The sequence below is a fragment of the Brassica napus genome, chromosome C3 (genome assembly GCF_020379485.1).
Source record: "Brassica napus cultivar Da-Ae chromosome C3, Da-Ae, whole genome shotgun sequence".
Taxonomy (NCBI): domain Eukaryota; kingdom Viridiplantae; phylum Streptophyta; class Magnoliopsida; order Brassicales; family Brassicaceae; genus Brassica; species Brassica napus.
In genome coordinates, this window is record NC_063446.1 from 32,231,690 (window position 1) to 32,247,254 (window position 15,565).

A 15,565-nucleotide genomic window follows, 5' to 3' on the forward strand; every position below is an offset into this window, starting at 1 on the left:
ATCTTTTTATTTGCCTCGTCGTGTGCAGAAATATGTGGATTTGTGATATATAGAAAACCTCAGAATCTCAAATGTTCTTACATCAACTGTCTACAGCTTCTTTCTTAAACCTTGTTTTTAATTGTGGTATAATTCAAACATTTTAAACCAATGTTAACGGATCAACCGGATCGTACTGGTCCATTGCTAACGGAAAAATAATGCCAAAAAGTAACAAAGAGGCACAACAAACACAATCAAGATTACAACTTTAAGAACATGGGGACAACACCTTAAAGAGGAAGATGAAGTGGAAAAAAAGCTCATGATGACCTCTGATTCTCTTAATGAAACTCCTCTTCCACTTTCTTAAAAACTTGATCCCAATCACTACCAGAACTCATGTCAAGATAATCATAAGGAACAGCTGTTTTCAAACCAGGAAGCACACTTCAACGGCTCTCAACAATCTATATGCTCAGGTTCTTCCCATGTATACATCAACGACAACATTGAGCCACACCAACTATTAGAATTATCAGCCTAACCTTTCTCTCCTTCGTTACATAAATCCTCCGATTTCAACCCCATCCCAATGTTATACTCAAAGCACCCTCCGACTAACGGTTCTGATCGTAACCCATAGTCCATATCATCGACCATTGTCTGCAACTCCTCCAAGCTGTATTGCTTTTCATGCACCATTATCACAAGGTTAACGTGTGTACGACTAAACAAAAATAAAAAGCAACATTTGATTACCAGAGAAAGAGGTTTTCCTCTCTTCTCGTATGAGCCATAGGTGAAACCATCTCTGCAATGAAATCAAAGCATCCCTTTCATTAGAAAAGGAAGAAAGTCATAATATGCGATCAACAAAACAGTCAACAACATCTTCAAATCGAAACTAGAGTATTTATACCTTCTCTTCTTGATTACCATAGGGTACCCTATCGTAAAAAAATTGGCAATCGCCATGACATATATATATATATATATCATTTAAAATGGACTTGAATACGTGAGCATTACGCAAAAAAAAATTTGTATGGGAACCTTTCAGCATGTAAGAAACAACTGATGACATATAAAATCGCAGAACTAAACTATTTTAATGGACCAATGCCCATCAATGAGATATGGATATAATGTTAAACGGTGGTAGCACTTACCTGAGCATGCCTTGAAGATAAAATTTTCAGTTAAGTCAGTTTCACTCCTGCACATAGTCTACCATCAGTCATAACCCTTCCAATAAGGCATTATTTGCATTTATATTATATTTCATTTGTAATTTATCATATCTTCTTGATAGTCATAAGGATATGAAACAAATCGATTACCATACCTTTGGGTCAATATATTGGCAACAATCTCATATTGGACAGTTAAACTTTGGTAGTCGTTTCAAGTGACTGAGAAGGAACTTCGGTTGGTGATGTGTCACACCTATGAGTTCAAACCCTTGAGAATTGGACGCTCTTGGGGGTGGTGCCTATTGATTAATTTCATGTGGCCAACAACATCTAAAACATAAACAAACAAATGACACATATTAAACACTGACAAAATATATAACATACTCATGTTTCAGTTAGAGCTAAGTTTGGTATGCCACATACCATATGGATAACGTGAACGACCAATTTTGGCTCCAAAAAAATGAAAGCGAAACTGATGTGTGTCTATGTCAGTTAAGTAACCTTCAATATTTGAGAGGACAGAGTTGTGGGTGAAACAAATAGTCAGACTGTGATCAGTCATCAGAAAACTTTCTTTGTTCTTAGTATCAAAGTAATTAGAGAGACTGTAAAAAGCTCCCACGCTTGAGAAGACTTTGGTAACGTCCCACACGATTTGGTGGAAGAAAACTTTGGATCACAGTTCGCTGTAATTGAATGTAGTAAGTCAGTAGATTCAAACAGTAAAACACAGTGACGAATATAACCAAAAAAAAACCAGACCTGTTCGTCAATATTCAGCAACTAAACACAATTAATATGCCTGCTTTGGCAGGATTACAGGGTTCCAAATCGGAGGTAACATAGGTGAAGTATATAACAGCCGGTGAATTTGGAGGAGCGCCTAATCCCTTTTTGCTTATCCTATAACATTCTGGCGGCGACTTTGACGCAGGATATCAAAACGACGATGTCTCCGGCTGAAGTTGACGATAAAACAATGGAGACTTTCGGGTTTGCTCTGAAGTAAGCCTCGATGAAGCTGTTTATATATATGAGGAAAAAGAGAGGAAGGTAGGACGAAACAATAACTAAGATATTAAAAAGATCATTGATTGATCAAGAGGAGCAAGCGGTAATGGATATTACAGAGCAACCGAGAAGGTGAAGATGAAGTGGAAGAGTCGGGGATGATCAACTCGTATGCTCTAGGCGAAATTATGGTCGGGCGAGATTGGGCTTGCTATGGACCGTAAAGAAAAGTAATGACAGCCCAATTTTGATCTTAACACGATATAAACAGTAGTGACATGGCAAAATATAAATATATGATTGGACGATTTTAAAATGATGTGGACATGCTGAGAGTTGATTATTTAGAATTTTTAATATTGTAAGATACTACTAGAGTTTCTAAATTGGTTTCAAGTTCAACTATGGCGGAAAAGGAAAAGTTGCAACTAATTAACTAGCAAATTAATTATCAGAGAAAGTAGCTTAATAAAGAAGAATTATGTCCGTTGTGTGTCTTCCTTTTAAAATTCTACGAGACAGATTTTCCCAAGTTTGTGCCAAAAATGCACAATTGAAGAAGATATGATCTCTTGTCTCCATTGTAAATAGACATAAAACGCACTGTGTTGATGTACTAATTCCATTTACCATACGATCACCAACGGACAAATGATTATGCATAGCAACCCATGACATGAAAGCATAGTTGGATGTGGCAGCAAGTTAATATCACGTATAATAATTTTATATATTAAGAATATCACAAATTTTCCTTAGTTATGTAACTAGTAATTTCTCACAATGAGCGTTTCACTAGGAGAGCCACTCCCTAGACATTCCCAGAGGTCGTTGTTCATCTACAATTTAACGTTTTCAACTCCAAAGTTTGCTAACGTTCTGAAGGTTTTTTTTCTTTTCATATTCATATATACAATACATTATTAGCAACTCCAAAGTTTGTAAAATCCAGTGAAAGTGCAGGAGGTCATGGTGGTGATGGAAACGTTTCTCTTGTGAAGTAATGGTTCATCCAAGTACTCGAGCGAACTGTATCTTATCTTAGAGGAGATGATTGATGGATAGTTTGACAAGAGTACTTCCAGTCACTCTCTCTGCTGAACTGTGGTTTTGTTTTGACATAACCTTTTCTCCACTGGTTAGGAATGGGCTCAAGTGAGAAAGCCTAACAAACCGACCTATTAAGCACCGCTAAACTAATATGCGACAGTGAAGTTCTATTTTTAAGATAATTTTGTTTTTCACCCGTTGCCTAAAAGATTCTTGTTGTTTTAGGAACTTTAACAATATCGCACTCCCTCCGTTTTTAAATAAGTGTCACTTTGACATTTTTCACACATATTAAGAAAGTGGCTGAAATATACGCAAGTTGTTATTAATTACGCATCTCTGACCAATAGTATTTGAGATAAATAAAATTATTTATAAAAACAATGCAGTTTGTAATTAATTTTCAGATGAAAGTAAGTATAATTTGCATTAGAATTGCAAAGTGACACTTTTTGTGTAATAAGAAAAAAAAGTCGCAGTTATTATGAAACAAAAGGAATATTAAAAAACGATTTTTGAAAAAAAAAAAGACTCTCTCTCCTCCTCATCCTCTCGAAGACACAAACCAGATTCAACTTTGCTCTGGCTCCGGCGAGCACGTGAGCGTGACAACCGTCGCCAGAGGCGCTCGTTCTTCTTTCCTTCGTCTTCCTTTTTGCTTATCCATGGCCACTCGCTTCCCTTCCGACATATCGCAGGCTCTGGTGTAGAGGTTCTAATCGGTGGAGGCTCTGCTCGCGAAGGGCTCATCGCCGGTGACGTCTCAGCTGCGTCTGGAGCTTCGGTGAGGTTCGTGAAGAGGTGGTTCTTGGAGGAGCAGGCTTTTGAGATGGGAGTAGATCGATTTTCAGTTTTCAGATCTATAATTCCTCTTCGCCGTTGGCTTGAAGTGAATGGCTGAAGCTCCGCTCCTGTCTCGTGGTGATCTCCGCCACTCTAGGGCTGTGGTTTCAGTCTTCTTTTCGGGTTTAGAGTTTGTGCCCCTTTCGGTGTCGGAGAGGTCTCGTTAGTTAGGTGGTCTCTTGTGGTTTTCAACTCAGAGGCGGGTCTTCGACAGCTTGGTATGTAAGTGGTATTGGTGTCATGCTCTCTTTAGGGTCGTGTGGGTGAGGTTCGTAGATGTATCCTCCGTTCACCGTTGGATTTCGAAGGTCGTCTATGGCCTTTGGAGGCCGCGGGTCTTGCTTCGTCATCTCGGATCTTCTTGTCAAGGCACTCGTCCTAGTCCTTCCGGGTGTTAAGAGGCCTCTTAGCACTTGGCTTGTACTCCTTGTTTCAACGGCATTTCCTTGTCCGTTGACACCGGTACATGGGTTTCACAACTTGGACTTTGATCTTTGGTTCTCGGAGATCACAAATGTGGAGATGGTTCTCGGGAGAGTCATTGACCGTCTCCGTGTCAACATTTGGTCTTAGTTCGCCCCCGAACCCGTAAGAGTTCGCTTGATCTGTTGCGGTGGTGTTCTGGGTCTTTCCTTGCAGATTTAAGAGTATTCTGGGCAGGATGTGGCGGTTAGGTCATCTCGCTTTTTGCTTGTTTTGTGGCGTCTAGCTGGTTTCTCGGACTTCTTGGTAAGGGTAACCTTCGTCTCTTGCTCGTCTAGCACTTCATGGACAGTGACGTTTGTAAGCTTATCGGTAGCTAGCTACTCCGGAGACGACAGAGGAACTCCTGGCATCCAAGGTAATGAGGAGAACCTCACTTTCCTATGGTCATCGTTGATGGTTGAAAACGGCCACCGATTCCTAAAGATAATAAAAATGATCTAGCGGAATGTACCGCGTTTAGTGGGTGGGCGAAGCTAGGTTGTAGAATTGGAAAATTTTGTTCAAATCGAGCTCGTAAACAAATTTGAATCCCCGGTTATCGGGATGAATAAAAAAATTTGATTTAAAAAAAAAATTAAAATATCGTATTGGCATTATTAAATACTTGTTGGTTCAAATAAATTTTTTTTTTGGACAACTGGTTCACATAAGTTAAATTGTCTTTCTTGGCTCAATTTTCAAAATAGGAAACCTAGATATATACTCTCTCTATATATATATTAGGTTTTCTGATGTAAAAAAAAAATCTATATAGGTGTTCCTTGGCTCTCTCTCTCTCTCTCTCTCTCTCTTCCCATCATTCTTCAGCTTCCCTTCTCATATTACTATATTAGAACTTTTTATCTACGTAGTTAATCACAAGTTTCTATGCAGTTGACAAGCCTTCCGAGGGATTTGTTAGAGATTATACTCTCTAAGGTTCCGGATACACCTCTGGCACGATTCCGAACAACATCGAAACGATGGAACATTATGTTGAGTTCTGAGGGCTTTGTTAAGAAACATTCTGCCAATGCACCAAAGGATGAGTCTCTGTGTATCGCGTTGATTAACTCTAGGGTTCACTTAGTAAGGATCAATCTCCGTGAACCATCTGTTAAGGTTGCAATTCATCCATTCTACCTTAAAGATCCACTTTCCAATTCTTCACAAGTCGATATACGTAACGTATCACACTGCGATGGCTTATTGCTATGTAGCACAGAGGACGATAGACTCGTGGTTTGGGATCCGTATTCAGGTGAAACCAAGTGGATTAAACCTAGAGATAGATACAAGGATAGCGACTACTTTGCTCTTGGTTTCGACAACAAATCCTCTTGCAAGCAATACAAAATCTTGAGGGTGGATCGTAACCATATACTACCAGTAAAATATGTCTGCGAGGTCTATGACTTCACCTCTGATTCCTGGAGAGTTCTTGGTACGGCTACTGATTGGTATATACCAGATTATCGTCATGGCATATCTATGAAGGGAAATACATATTGGCTTGCTATGCGAATGGTGAAGCCAGATACTGAATTCATACTAGGTTTTGATTTTTCAAAAGAGACGTTTCAGTGTCTGTCTCGTCCTCATCCTTCTCTTGGACTTACCGCTTTATCAGTGGTTAAAGAAGAGCAACTTTGTCTGTTAGTTTTTCTCCTTCCCGATTTTTTAATGGGGGCGGATGCATCTTCATCAGAACTACAAGTATGGGTGACAACTAGTACTGGATCATGGAATAAGTCTCTAGCAGTTATAGGCCTTGATGGATATAGAGATATGTTTAAAGATATGCTTCCTAGAGGGATAAGTTTCTTGGCAGACGAGCAGAAAAAAGTTGTAATGTGTTTGAACCGCGAAAACAACTTCAATATTCTGCGAGAAAATAAACACATATTGAAGGAACATCTTGGTGGCGGTTCTAAATGCATATCATCTCCCGCAGTTCTTATGAATTATCCTCCAAGTTTGGCTAGAATCCGACAAGATACATTTCTTAAGGGACGCAAAAGGAAAGCGGAAAGCATATGACTTGTAACTTATGCGTTATTTATCTGATAATCCCAGTTTCTTTTCTTCTTTTTTTCTTGTTTTCTATTAGCAACTTTGATACATTTTCTGGTTTGACTAGATTTTACAACCTTTTTCAACTTGGTTTATATATTTCATTTGATGACTTGTCAAATTTACGGGTTCCGTACATCTACAACTATCTTTTGTTGCTTTTTGTGAATCATATCGATACTTGACAATGACGACATTTAATAGAATTGTTCGTGTTTGGTGGTGTTAGTGTGTCACCATTGATCTGGCTTCGCACACCATATTGCAGACAAGGAAAACATATCACTACTATTGTTTTATATATACAAGGTGGATTTCTTTTGATGTGTTTTTCTTCTAAATTTAGTTTGATTTTATATTAACACGCTAAAGAATTCTGAATCTGCAAAAGATACAATTTTATTTCATCTTAAACAATGCTACCAAGTACTAAGATTTAAGAGTAATAATAAATATTATAAAAGTAAATAGTAATTTTTATGTAGTCCTACAAAAAGTATTTGATATAAAGTAAATAAATTAACGGGTAAACCTAACCTATAATATGTTTATGAATATAACCTATAATATGTTTATGAATATAAGGTTATATTCATTTGTACTAAAATTAGTTTTCATACGAAATAAGCAGTGTCTTATATATAATTTCATAATTACTATAAAGAAAAATAATATAAATTATCTATACCAAAAAACAAAACAAAAAAATAAATCAGTTTATAAACTAAAACAAATATCATTCTTCTTATTAATAAACTAAAATTCTGTTTATTATTTTTTGGCATTTTGAAAGAATAGATGAAAATTGAAATATCTCTGATATATGAATAAGATATGAAAAAAGGGAAAGATAGTTGAATCAAAAAAGTTGAAGTATAGTGTCACTAGAGATGGCAATTGGGTTGTACCGACCCGCTTTGTCCCGCCCCGCCGCGGTACACTGTCAATGCGGGTCTTGGCGGTACATGCCCGCACGGGATGCGGTTCCTAGAAGTGCTGTCCAATCCCAACCCGCGACTTGCACAAGCCTTGGCGGTACAGGCCCGCGGGACTCTGATCTTCAGATGCGCTACTGATGGCAATCCTCTGCCAAGTCTTCACACGTCTCATCCACTATATTAACATTACTCTCCTTCTTTAAAGACATTGTGGCTCTTAAAGACACAACTGATTTCTTTGGTTGTTGAGCTTCAGATCCACCATTAGTCTTTTATCTATTCACAGTACTGCGACGAAGAGCCATGGCTGCTGTTTATGCAACAGACTTAAGCTTCAAAGCAGTGACACGCTTTTTATGCTTAACCATCTCCAACTCTCTTCTCCTTGACACACCAACCGTTTTGAAAGTGTGTGAAACGGTCTTCTTTGTCTTACCCGAGCCAAGAGAAGGATTCAACGCCGATTTGGTTAATGCCTTCTTCTTCTTCCTCAATGGTGAATCATAGCTTAGAGTTCCAGAGAAGCTTCTGTTAACCCTTTTGAGAGGTGAAACTGTAGTAGGCTTGTCTTTAGGTTCATGTTTGCATGTCAGTTCACGTGAACATTGCATACCAAAGACCAACATAAAAATAATGCATATTAGTATATGGAATCAATGTTTTACAGAAGAGACAGAACATTATTTTCATATTCTTTCTTCGGAGGCATAGTATGTTGGAACAAGAAATGCTCTGATACCACTTTCTTACGATTTTGTACTCTGGTCTTGTAAACAATGAATTCAGAAAAGAGATATATTGTATTTATTGATAAAACCGTTACACTTAGAGAATCAACATGATTCTCTCTCCCACGTGAACATGATTGACCCTCTGTTCTCACGATCGTGATCTTTATATACAAGCATTCATACTTCACACCTTTCCTGCATGACCCCAACATTTCATATGTGTCATGTGTCTAACCGTACATGTTACATGAGTGAATGATGGCAAATCCAAATAATCAAATCCAAGTAATGTAAATGAACACCAAAACAATATCCAAGTAATGTAATGTGGCCTCGGTAAAAACCTTATCGGGAAAACCCATTGGGACAAAACCCGACAAGGGAAAAAGAGCGCCACGAAATCCATAATGTAAATAAAATAAAAACACCAGATCAAAATAAAAATCAAGTTTCTTCTTCTTCAACTTCATCATCAGACCATGATACTGTCTCTTCTTCACCAACTATTTCACCTTCTGAAATATTAAAAAAAATTCGAAGTTAATTAGATTTAAAGAACATGGCACCCTAAAATATATAATAATATGAATAATTTACCATGTTCATAAGCTTCGAATCCTTTTAGCCAATTCCTACTACATATTAGAGCTTGCACATTTTTGGGAAGTAGACGGCTCCTGTATTTGTTCAGAACTCTCGAACCGATGCTAAAGGAGGATTCTGAAGCCACTGTTGTGATCGGAATGCTAAGCAGATCACAAGCCATTGCTGGCAAATCACCAAACCTGTGAGTATTATCTTTCCACCAGTTGAGAATATCCAAACTTTCAAAGCTATCCATATCTAGCGCAGGTTCATCCAAATAAGCTTGGAGAGCTGTCTTTCCACTCGCATCAACACTAAAGTGTACAAGGTTACCGAGATGAGCAAACTAATTTATAAAGAAAGATTATTTATCAGCTGAATAAGACACTAACTTTCAAATCCATCAAGTTACAAGCATTGGTCACGGTTGTTACAAGCATTGGTCACGTTTGTTACAAGCATTAGTTAATAGCATAAGACGTTTGTGTACATTATCAAGTTGGTCTCATCAGAATTCAAGTTACAAACATTAGTTGATCGAAAGTGTAGTTACCAATCTTTAATGATTGGTATGATTCAGTGATCGAATGATTGAAGGTACAACAGTGTGAAAACTTACAGCAAATGCAACAGAGAGGAACGGAGTATATACCTTTGCGAAGATGAAGACTCGTTGACGGAAACTCAAAGCCAAGAAGAAGCTGTGCTGTGGTCAAAATGTTGAAGAAGAAGAGAAGTGGTGAAGAAGTTTATGTGACTGTGAATATAAGAGATGAAGAGATCGAAAGAGAACCAGAAGAGACACGACCGAAGTGAATGAGTTCTGGTCACCGATCAGAGAAGATGAGAAGCATAGACGAGAAACCGCCATTGTTGGTGTCACCGAAGAAACGAAACGAGAAAAGTCAACCGGGCCACCCAATTATCCCGCATCCCGCTTAGGCCCAACCCACTTCGGCCCAATACCGTCGCGGTCATGCCCGTGAGTCCCGCCAACAAATGGGCCGTAAAATCTGTGCCCAATCCCACCTCGCAATGGGCCGTTTCGGGCAAGGCCCGCGGGCAAGCCTCCACTTTGCCATCTCTAAGTGTCACCAACCGATTCAAAAATTTGTGTGGATAAGTTTGATTAAAATCAGTATTGGATGTTAGATGAGGCTCCGATGGCGGTTGTAATCACTAGAGGATGGTGGTTCATATTGGTGCTGGGTCGATTTGTCGGAGTCTAGCCGAATTGAAAACTGGTAGTTGTCCACAATGGTAGAAATATGTGTCGGCAGAACAGTTTTGGTGGTTATGGAGGATGGTATAGAGAGTAATGGACCAGAAGATGTTAAGCTGATAAAGTCCATCGAGAAGATTAATGCGAAGCCCAGTTCTAGCTCTCCAACCACGGCATTCAACGTTCATCGATCATGTAAAGCGAGTGCAGCTTGTACGACCACGCCAGCTCATTACCCTGCAACGTTCAACAGAATCGATTGTCTTATTCAGTCTCCAATCATGTGCTGACACACTGATACTAGGTTAAGATGTGTCTCATGTATATACAGAGAGTGACGTTGTATCAAGTTGGTTAAGCCGAATAAAACTAAAGTTCATATCTTTGTATAAGGTTTCTCTGTGGTTTCACATGGTATCAGAGCACCATGGTCGATACCTCGGATCCTTTGTTAACTCCTTCTCTAAGCATTTCACAATGCGTCACTCTCAAAATCTCTTCATCAAACTATCTTCTCTGGAAGACTCAGTTTGAGTCATTTCTCTCAAGTCTATCTCTTCTAGGCTTCATCAATGGAAGCACACCTCGTCCATCCCTTACCGTCGCAACCAAAACCGGCGATACTGTCACAGAGGAAGCAAATCCAGAGTTTCTCAAATGGATGAAAAGGGATCAACTTGTTATGGCTTGGCTGTTTGGGTCGCTCACAGAGGAGGCTCTTCGCTCTGTCTACGGTCTCCACTCGGCTTAGGAGGTGTGGTTCAGTTTGGGAAAGAAGTACAACAGAATCTCTGCTACTCGCAAGCTTGACCTCCAACGAAAACTTCAAGGTATGTCTAAGAACCAGAAGTATATGGCTGACTACCTAGGAGATGTCAAGAGTATTTATGATCAGCTAGATTCGATAGGCTTCCCCGTTACTGAACAAGAGATGATTTATGGAGCATTGAGTGGTCTCGGAAAAGAATATGAGTTTATTTGTACTGTGATTGAGCACTCAATTGATTCTATTTCGGATATGCGCTTTGAAGATGTCGTCTTTAAGGTCATTAACTTTGACGACAAGCTTCAGAGTCACATTCAAAGCCACTGCTGCAGCAGTCTCACCTCATCTTGCCTTTCACGCCGGTTGCGGTTACTCAAATAGAGGTCGAGGTTATCACACTGGAAGAGGAGGTTACAGAGGCAGAGGATCCGGCTCATACTCCACTCGTGGTCGAGGATTTCAACAGCAGTTCTCTGGTAACTCAAGCTCAGGGTCTAGTAACAGACATACTTGTCAGATATGTGGGAAGTGTGGTCATTCTGCGGCTCGCTGTTACAGTCGCTTTGATCAGAACTATCAGGTTTCTGACAATCTCCACAACACCTTGATGACAATGAAGATCTCTGATCAGGATCAGTACTCTGGTCATGAATGGTACCCTGACTCCGCTGCTTCTGCTCATATCACCAACAACGTTTCTCACCTTCAGTCGTCTGAACCATACATAGGCAACGATCAGGTTATAGTGGGGAATGGAGACTTCCTCCCTATAACACATGTTGGGTCTGTCGCTCTGCAAACACCTCAAGGTACACTGCCTCTAGAGGATGTCTTAGTCTGTCCTGATATCACTAAATCTCTTTTGTCAGTTTCAAAGTTAACATCAGATTATCCTTGTGAGACTACCTTTGATTCTGAATCTGTGCTTGTTAAGGACAAGGGGACAAAGCAGGTGATAACCCAAGGAAACAGACATAAGAATCTCTACATGTTGAAGGATGTCAGATTTTAAGTTTTTTACTCATCAAGACAACAAGCAGTGAGTGCAGCGGTTTGGCATCATAGGCTTGGACATTCAAATACTGATGTTCTTCAACAACTTTCAAGGAATAAGGCGATAATAATGCACAACTCTGATCTTCAGAAGCTGTGTGATGCATGCCAATTGGGAAAGAGTTGCAAGATTCCCTTTCTTTCTTCTGAATTTTTGGCTTCTAAACCTCTAGAGAGGATACATTGTGATTTGTGGGGGCCAAGCCCAGTTGTTTCTTCACAAGGATTTCAATATTATGTTATCTTTATAGACAATCATATAAGATTTACCTGGTTTTATCCTCTCAAGCTCAAATATGATTTCTATCATGTCTTTCTGCGCTTTCAAACACTTGTGGAGAATTAATTCCAGTCCAAGATCATGCAGTTTCAGTGTGACGGTGGTGGAGAATTCACAAGCGCGGTGTTCATAAATCATCTTGCACAACACGGCATCCGACAGTTGATGTCTTGTCCTAACACACCTCAACAAAATGGCTTGGCCGAACGCAAGCACAAGCACATTACTGAGCTTGGTCTAACGATGATGTATCACAGCAAAGTTCCTCACCATCTTTGCGTTGAGGCATTCTTTACGGCTACATTTCTTGGTAACTTACTGCCATCATCAGTGTTATCTGCGCATAAGAGTCCGTATGAAGCTCTGTATGGCAAGCCTCCCATCTACTCTTCATTAAGGACGTTTGGCTGTAAATGTTTTCCCTATCTGTGTCCATACATGAAGAACAAGATGGATCCTAAGTCTCTAGCGTGTGTGTTCATTGGATATAATGAGAAGTACAAAGGATATCGTTGTCTCTACCCTCCTACAGGTTGAGTCTTCATCAGCAGACATGTTCTGTTTGATGAGTTTGTGTTTCCATTTGAGGACGCTTACAGTCAGTATCACAAGCCTGCAGACTCTGCTCTCTTAACGGCTTGGCGTTCTACGACTCTGAAACAACCTGTGCCTCCCTCTCCCATTGCTCCTACTGAAGAAGTGTTTCCTTCTCACCATCCCTCTACCATCAACATTGGTACTATACCAATAGTTCTTCCACAAGCCGGAGTTCATGTTGATATTCATCACCAAGAAGCTCAGGGAGATATTTCTTCAGAGACAAACTTAGAAAACTCATCCACTGATTCAGACCAGGAGGCTCCATAAGAGGTTATACCTCCACAACCAGCTCCTCCTGTCCCTCATTCAATGACAACAAGAGCTCGTGCAGGCATCATAAAGCCAAATCCCCACTATGCTTTGTTTACTGTCAAGTCTGATCATGCTGAGCCAAAGTCTCTCAAAGTGGCTCTAAGAGACCCACGTTGGAATGGCGCAATGGGAACTGAGGTAGGCAATATGCATGAGACAGGAACTTGGGATTTAGTGCCTCCACATGAAGATCAGAAGCCTCTGAGTTGTGGATGGGTTCACAAGGTGAAGTACAATGCCGATGGAACTATGAATAAGTTCAAGTCCAGGCTTGTTGCATGAGGAAATGAGCAAGAGGAAGGGACTGATTTTATAGAGACTTTCAGCCCTGTTTTAAGGACTGCTACCATACGCACAATTCTCCACGTTGCAGTCACTAAGAAGTGGAAAATAAAGCAGTTGGATGTTCAAAATGCCTTTCTCCATGGTGATTTGAAAGAGACAATCTACATGAAGCAGCCTCCGGGTTTTGAAGATCCATCTAAACCAGATTACGTTTACAAGATCAAGAAGGCAATATATGGTTTGAAACAGGCTCCTCGTGCTTGGTTTGATAAGTTCAGTCTGTTCCTTCTTGACTTTGGGTTTGCGTGCAGCTTTCCAGACCCCTCTCTGTTTGTCTACCACAAAGGATCAGATGTATCTATCTCCTTCTCTGTGTTGATGACATGATTGTCACTGGCAACAATGACGAGTTGATACAGAGTCTTCTCAAGAGCATGAATACTCAATTTCGTATGAAAGACATGAGAGAATTTCATTACTTCCTTGACATGGGAGAAGTTCATTACTTCCTTGGAATACAAATACATCATCTTCATGATGGTCTGTTCATGAATCAGGAGAAATATGCCCAAGATCTTCTGATCACGGCTGGCATGGCTGATTGTGCTCCTATGCCTACTCCACTGCCTCTGAAGCTTGCTGACATTAGCGGTCACGATGAACTCTTCTCTGATCCATCCTACTTCCGAAGCCTTGCAGGAAAACTGCAGTACCTGACCATTACTAGACCTGACTTGCAGTTCGCTGTTAATTACATTTGTCAGCGGATGCATATGCCTAGTCAGGCTGATTTCTCATTGTTGAAGCGCACTCTAAGCTATGTCAAAGGAACCAACAACATGGGAATCAGCATCAAGGCCGGCACGGACTCAACATTGCTTTGTTATAGTGACAGTGACTGGGCTGGTTGCAAAGCAACACGCCGTTCAATAGGAGGTTTCTGTACGCTTCTTGGTTCCAATGTCATCTCCTGGTCGGCTAAGAGGCATGATACAGTATCCAAGTCTTAAACAGAGGCAGATTACAGGACTATGTCAATGGCTGCTTCTGAGATTGTGTGGTTGCAGAACTTACTGAGGATAATGGGGCTTCAACAACAACGTGCACCGTTTCTGCTGTGTGACAACCTTTCAGCTGTTTGTCTCACTGCAAATCCGATGTTTCACAAGCGCACAAAACACTTTGATGTCGATTACCATTACGTTCGAGAGAGATTCGCCTTGAAATCTCTTGAAGTAAAGCACATTCCAGCTACTCTTCAGCTAGCGGATATCTTTACGAAGTCTTTATCTCAGGCTCCCTTCTTCAAACTCAGAGACAAACTTGGTGTCTCAGTTCCTTCTACTCCAAGTTTGAGGGGGTGTATAGAGAGTAATGGGCCAGAAGATGTTAAGCTGATAAAGCCCATCGAGAAGATTAATGTGAAGCCCAGTTCTAGCTCTCCAACCACGGCATTCAACGTTCATCGATCATGTAAAGCGAGTGCAGCTTGTACGACCACGCCAGCTCATTACCCTGCAACGTTCAACAGATTCGATTGTCTTATTCAGTCTCCAATCATGTGCTGACACACTGATACTAGGTTAAGATGTGTCTCATGTATATATAGAGAGTAACGTTGTATCAAGTTGGTTAAGCCGAATAATACTAAAGTTCATATCTTTGTATAAGGTTTCTCTGTGGTTTCACAGATGGGTAACATTACACCCTTACATTCGAAATTCAAATCCATTATATGTACTAGGGAATGCATGATAACATTCCGATAAACACACGTGACATTTGCGACAAATTACTATAAATTGGTGAAAATAGTTTACGAACCTGAAGAATGAGCTGGATCTAAAAGAGTTTCAATCAAGCAAAAATAAATTCAGTACTTTCGTGATCACACATGTGTCACAAACTTAAAATATATGTACTTTTTGTCTATGTAGTTCAAATAGACAAAAAGTTACCAATTTTGGTTCGTAGAATGTTTTAATTGACAAAAATAATTAGATGTAAAATATATTAATACGAGTTTTTTTGCATTTAGTAAAATTGTAAGGTTTAATTAATTGATAGCATTGGATTAATGAAATAGAGAAAATAAAATAAAAATTTCTTACTCAAAATAGTAGAACAAAGTAGTGAAAAAAAAGAAAAGAGAAAAATGAAGTCATATATT

General features: G+C 39.7%; 1 protein-coding gene across 2 annotated transcripts; it reads left to right on the top strand.

Moving 5' to 3' along the window:
- The first annotated feature begins 3,734 nt into the window (after nt 1-3,734).
- LOC106411710 (putative F-box protein At3g23260) lies at nt 3,735-6,744 on the top strand. 2 transcript variants are annotated; one of them, XM_048751551.1, is made up of 2 exons: nt 3,735-4,926; nt 5,445-6,744. In XM_048751551.1, the coding sequence occupies exon 2, from the start codon at nt 5,544-5,546 to the stop codon at nt 6,588-6,590; it is 1,047 nt and encodes a 348-aa protein (XP_048607508.1). In that variant the 5' UTR covers nt 3,735-4,926; nt 5,445-5,543; the 3' UTR covers nt 6,591-6,744. The 2 variants fall into 2 exon arrangements, with proteins under 2 accessions (XP_048607508.1, XP_013707971.1); XM_013852517.3 differs by lacking the exon at nt 3,735-4,926 and having other exon boundaries at nt 5,439-6,744.
- Nucleotides 6,745-15,565: the final 8,821 nt, after the last annotated feature.

Excerpts from the sequence above, each read along its gene's own strand:
- LOC106411710 (XM_013852517.3), top strand. The coding sequence starts at position 5,439 with ATGCAGTTGACAAGCCTTCCGAGGGATTTGTTAGAGATTATACTCTCT.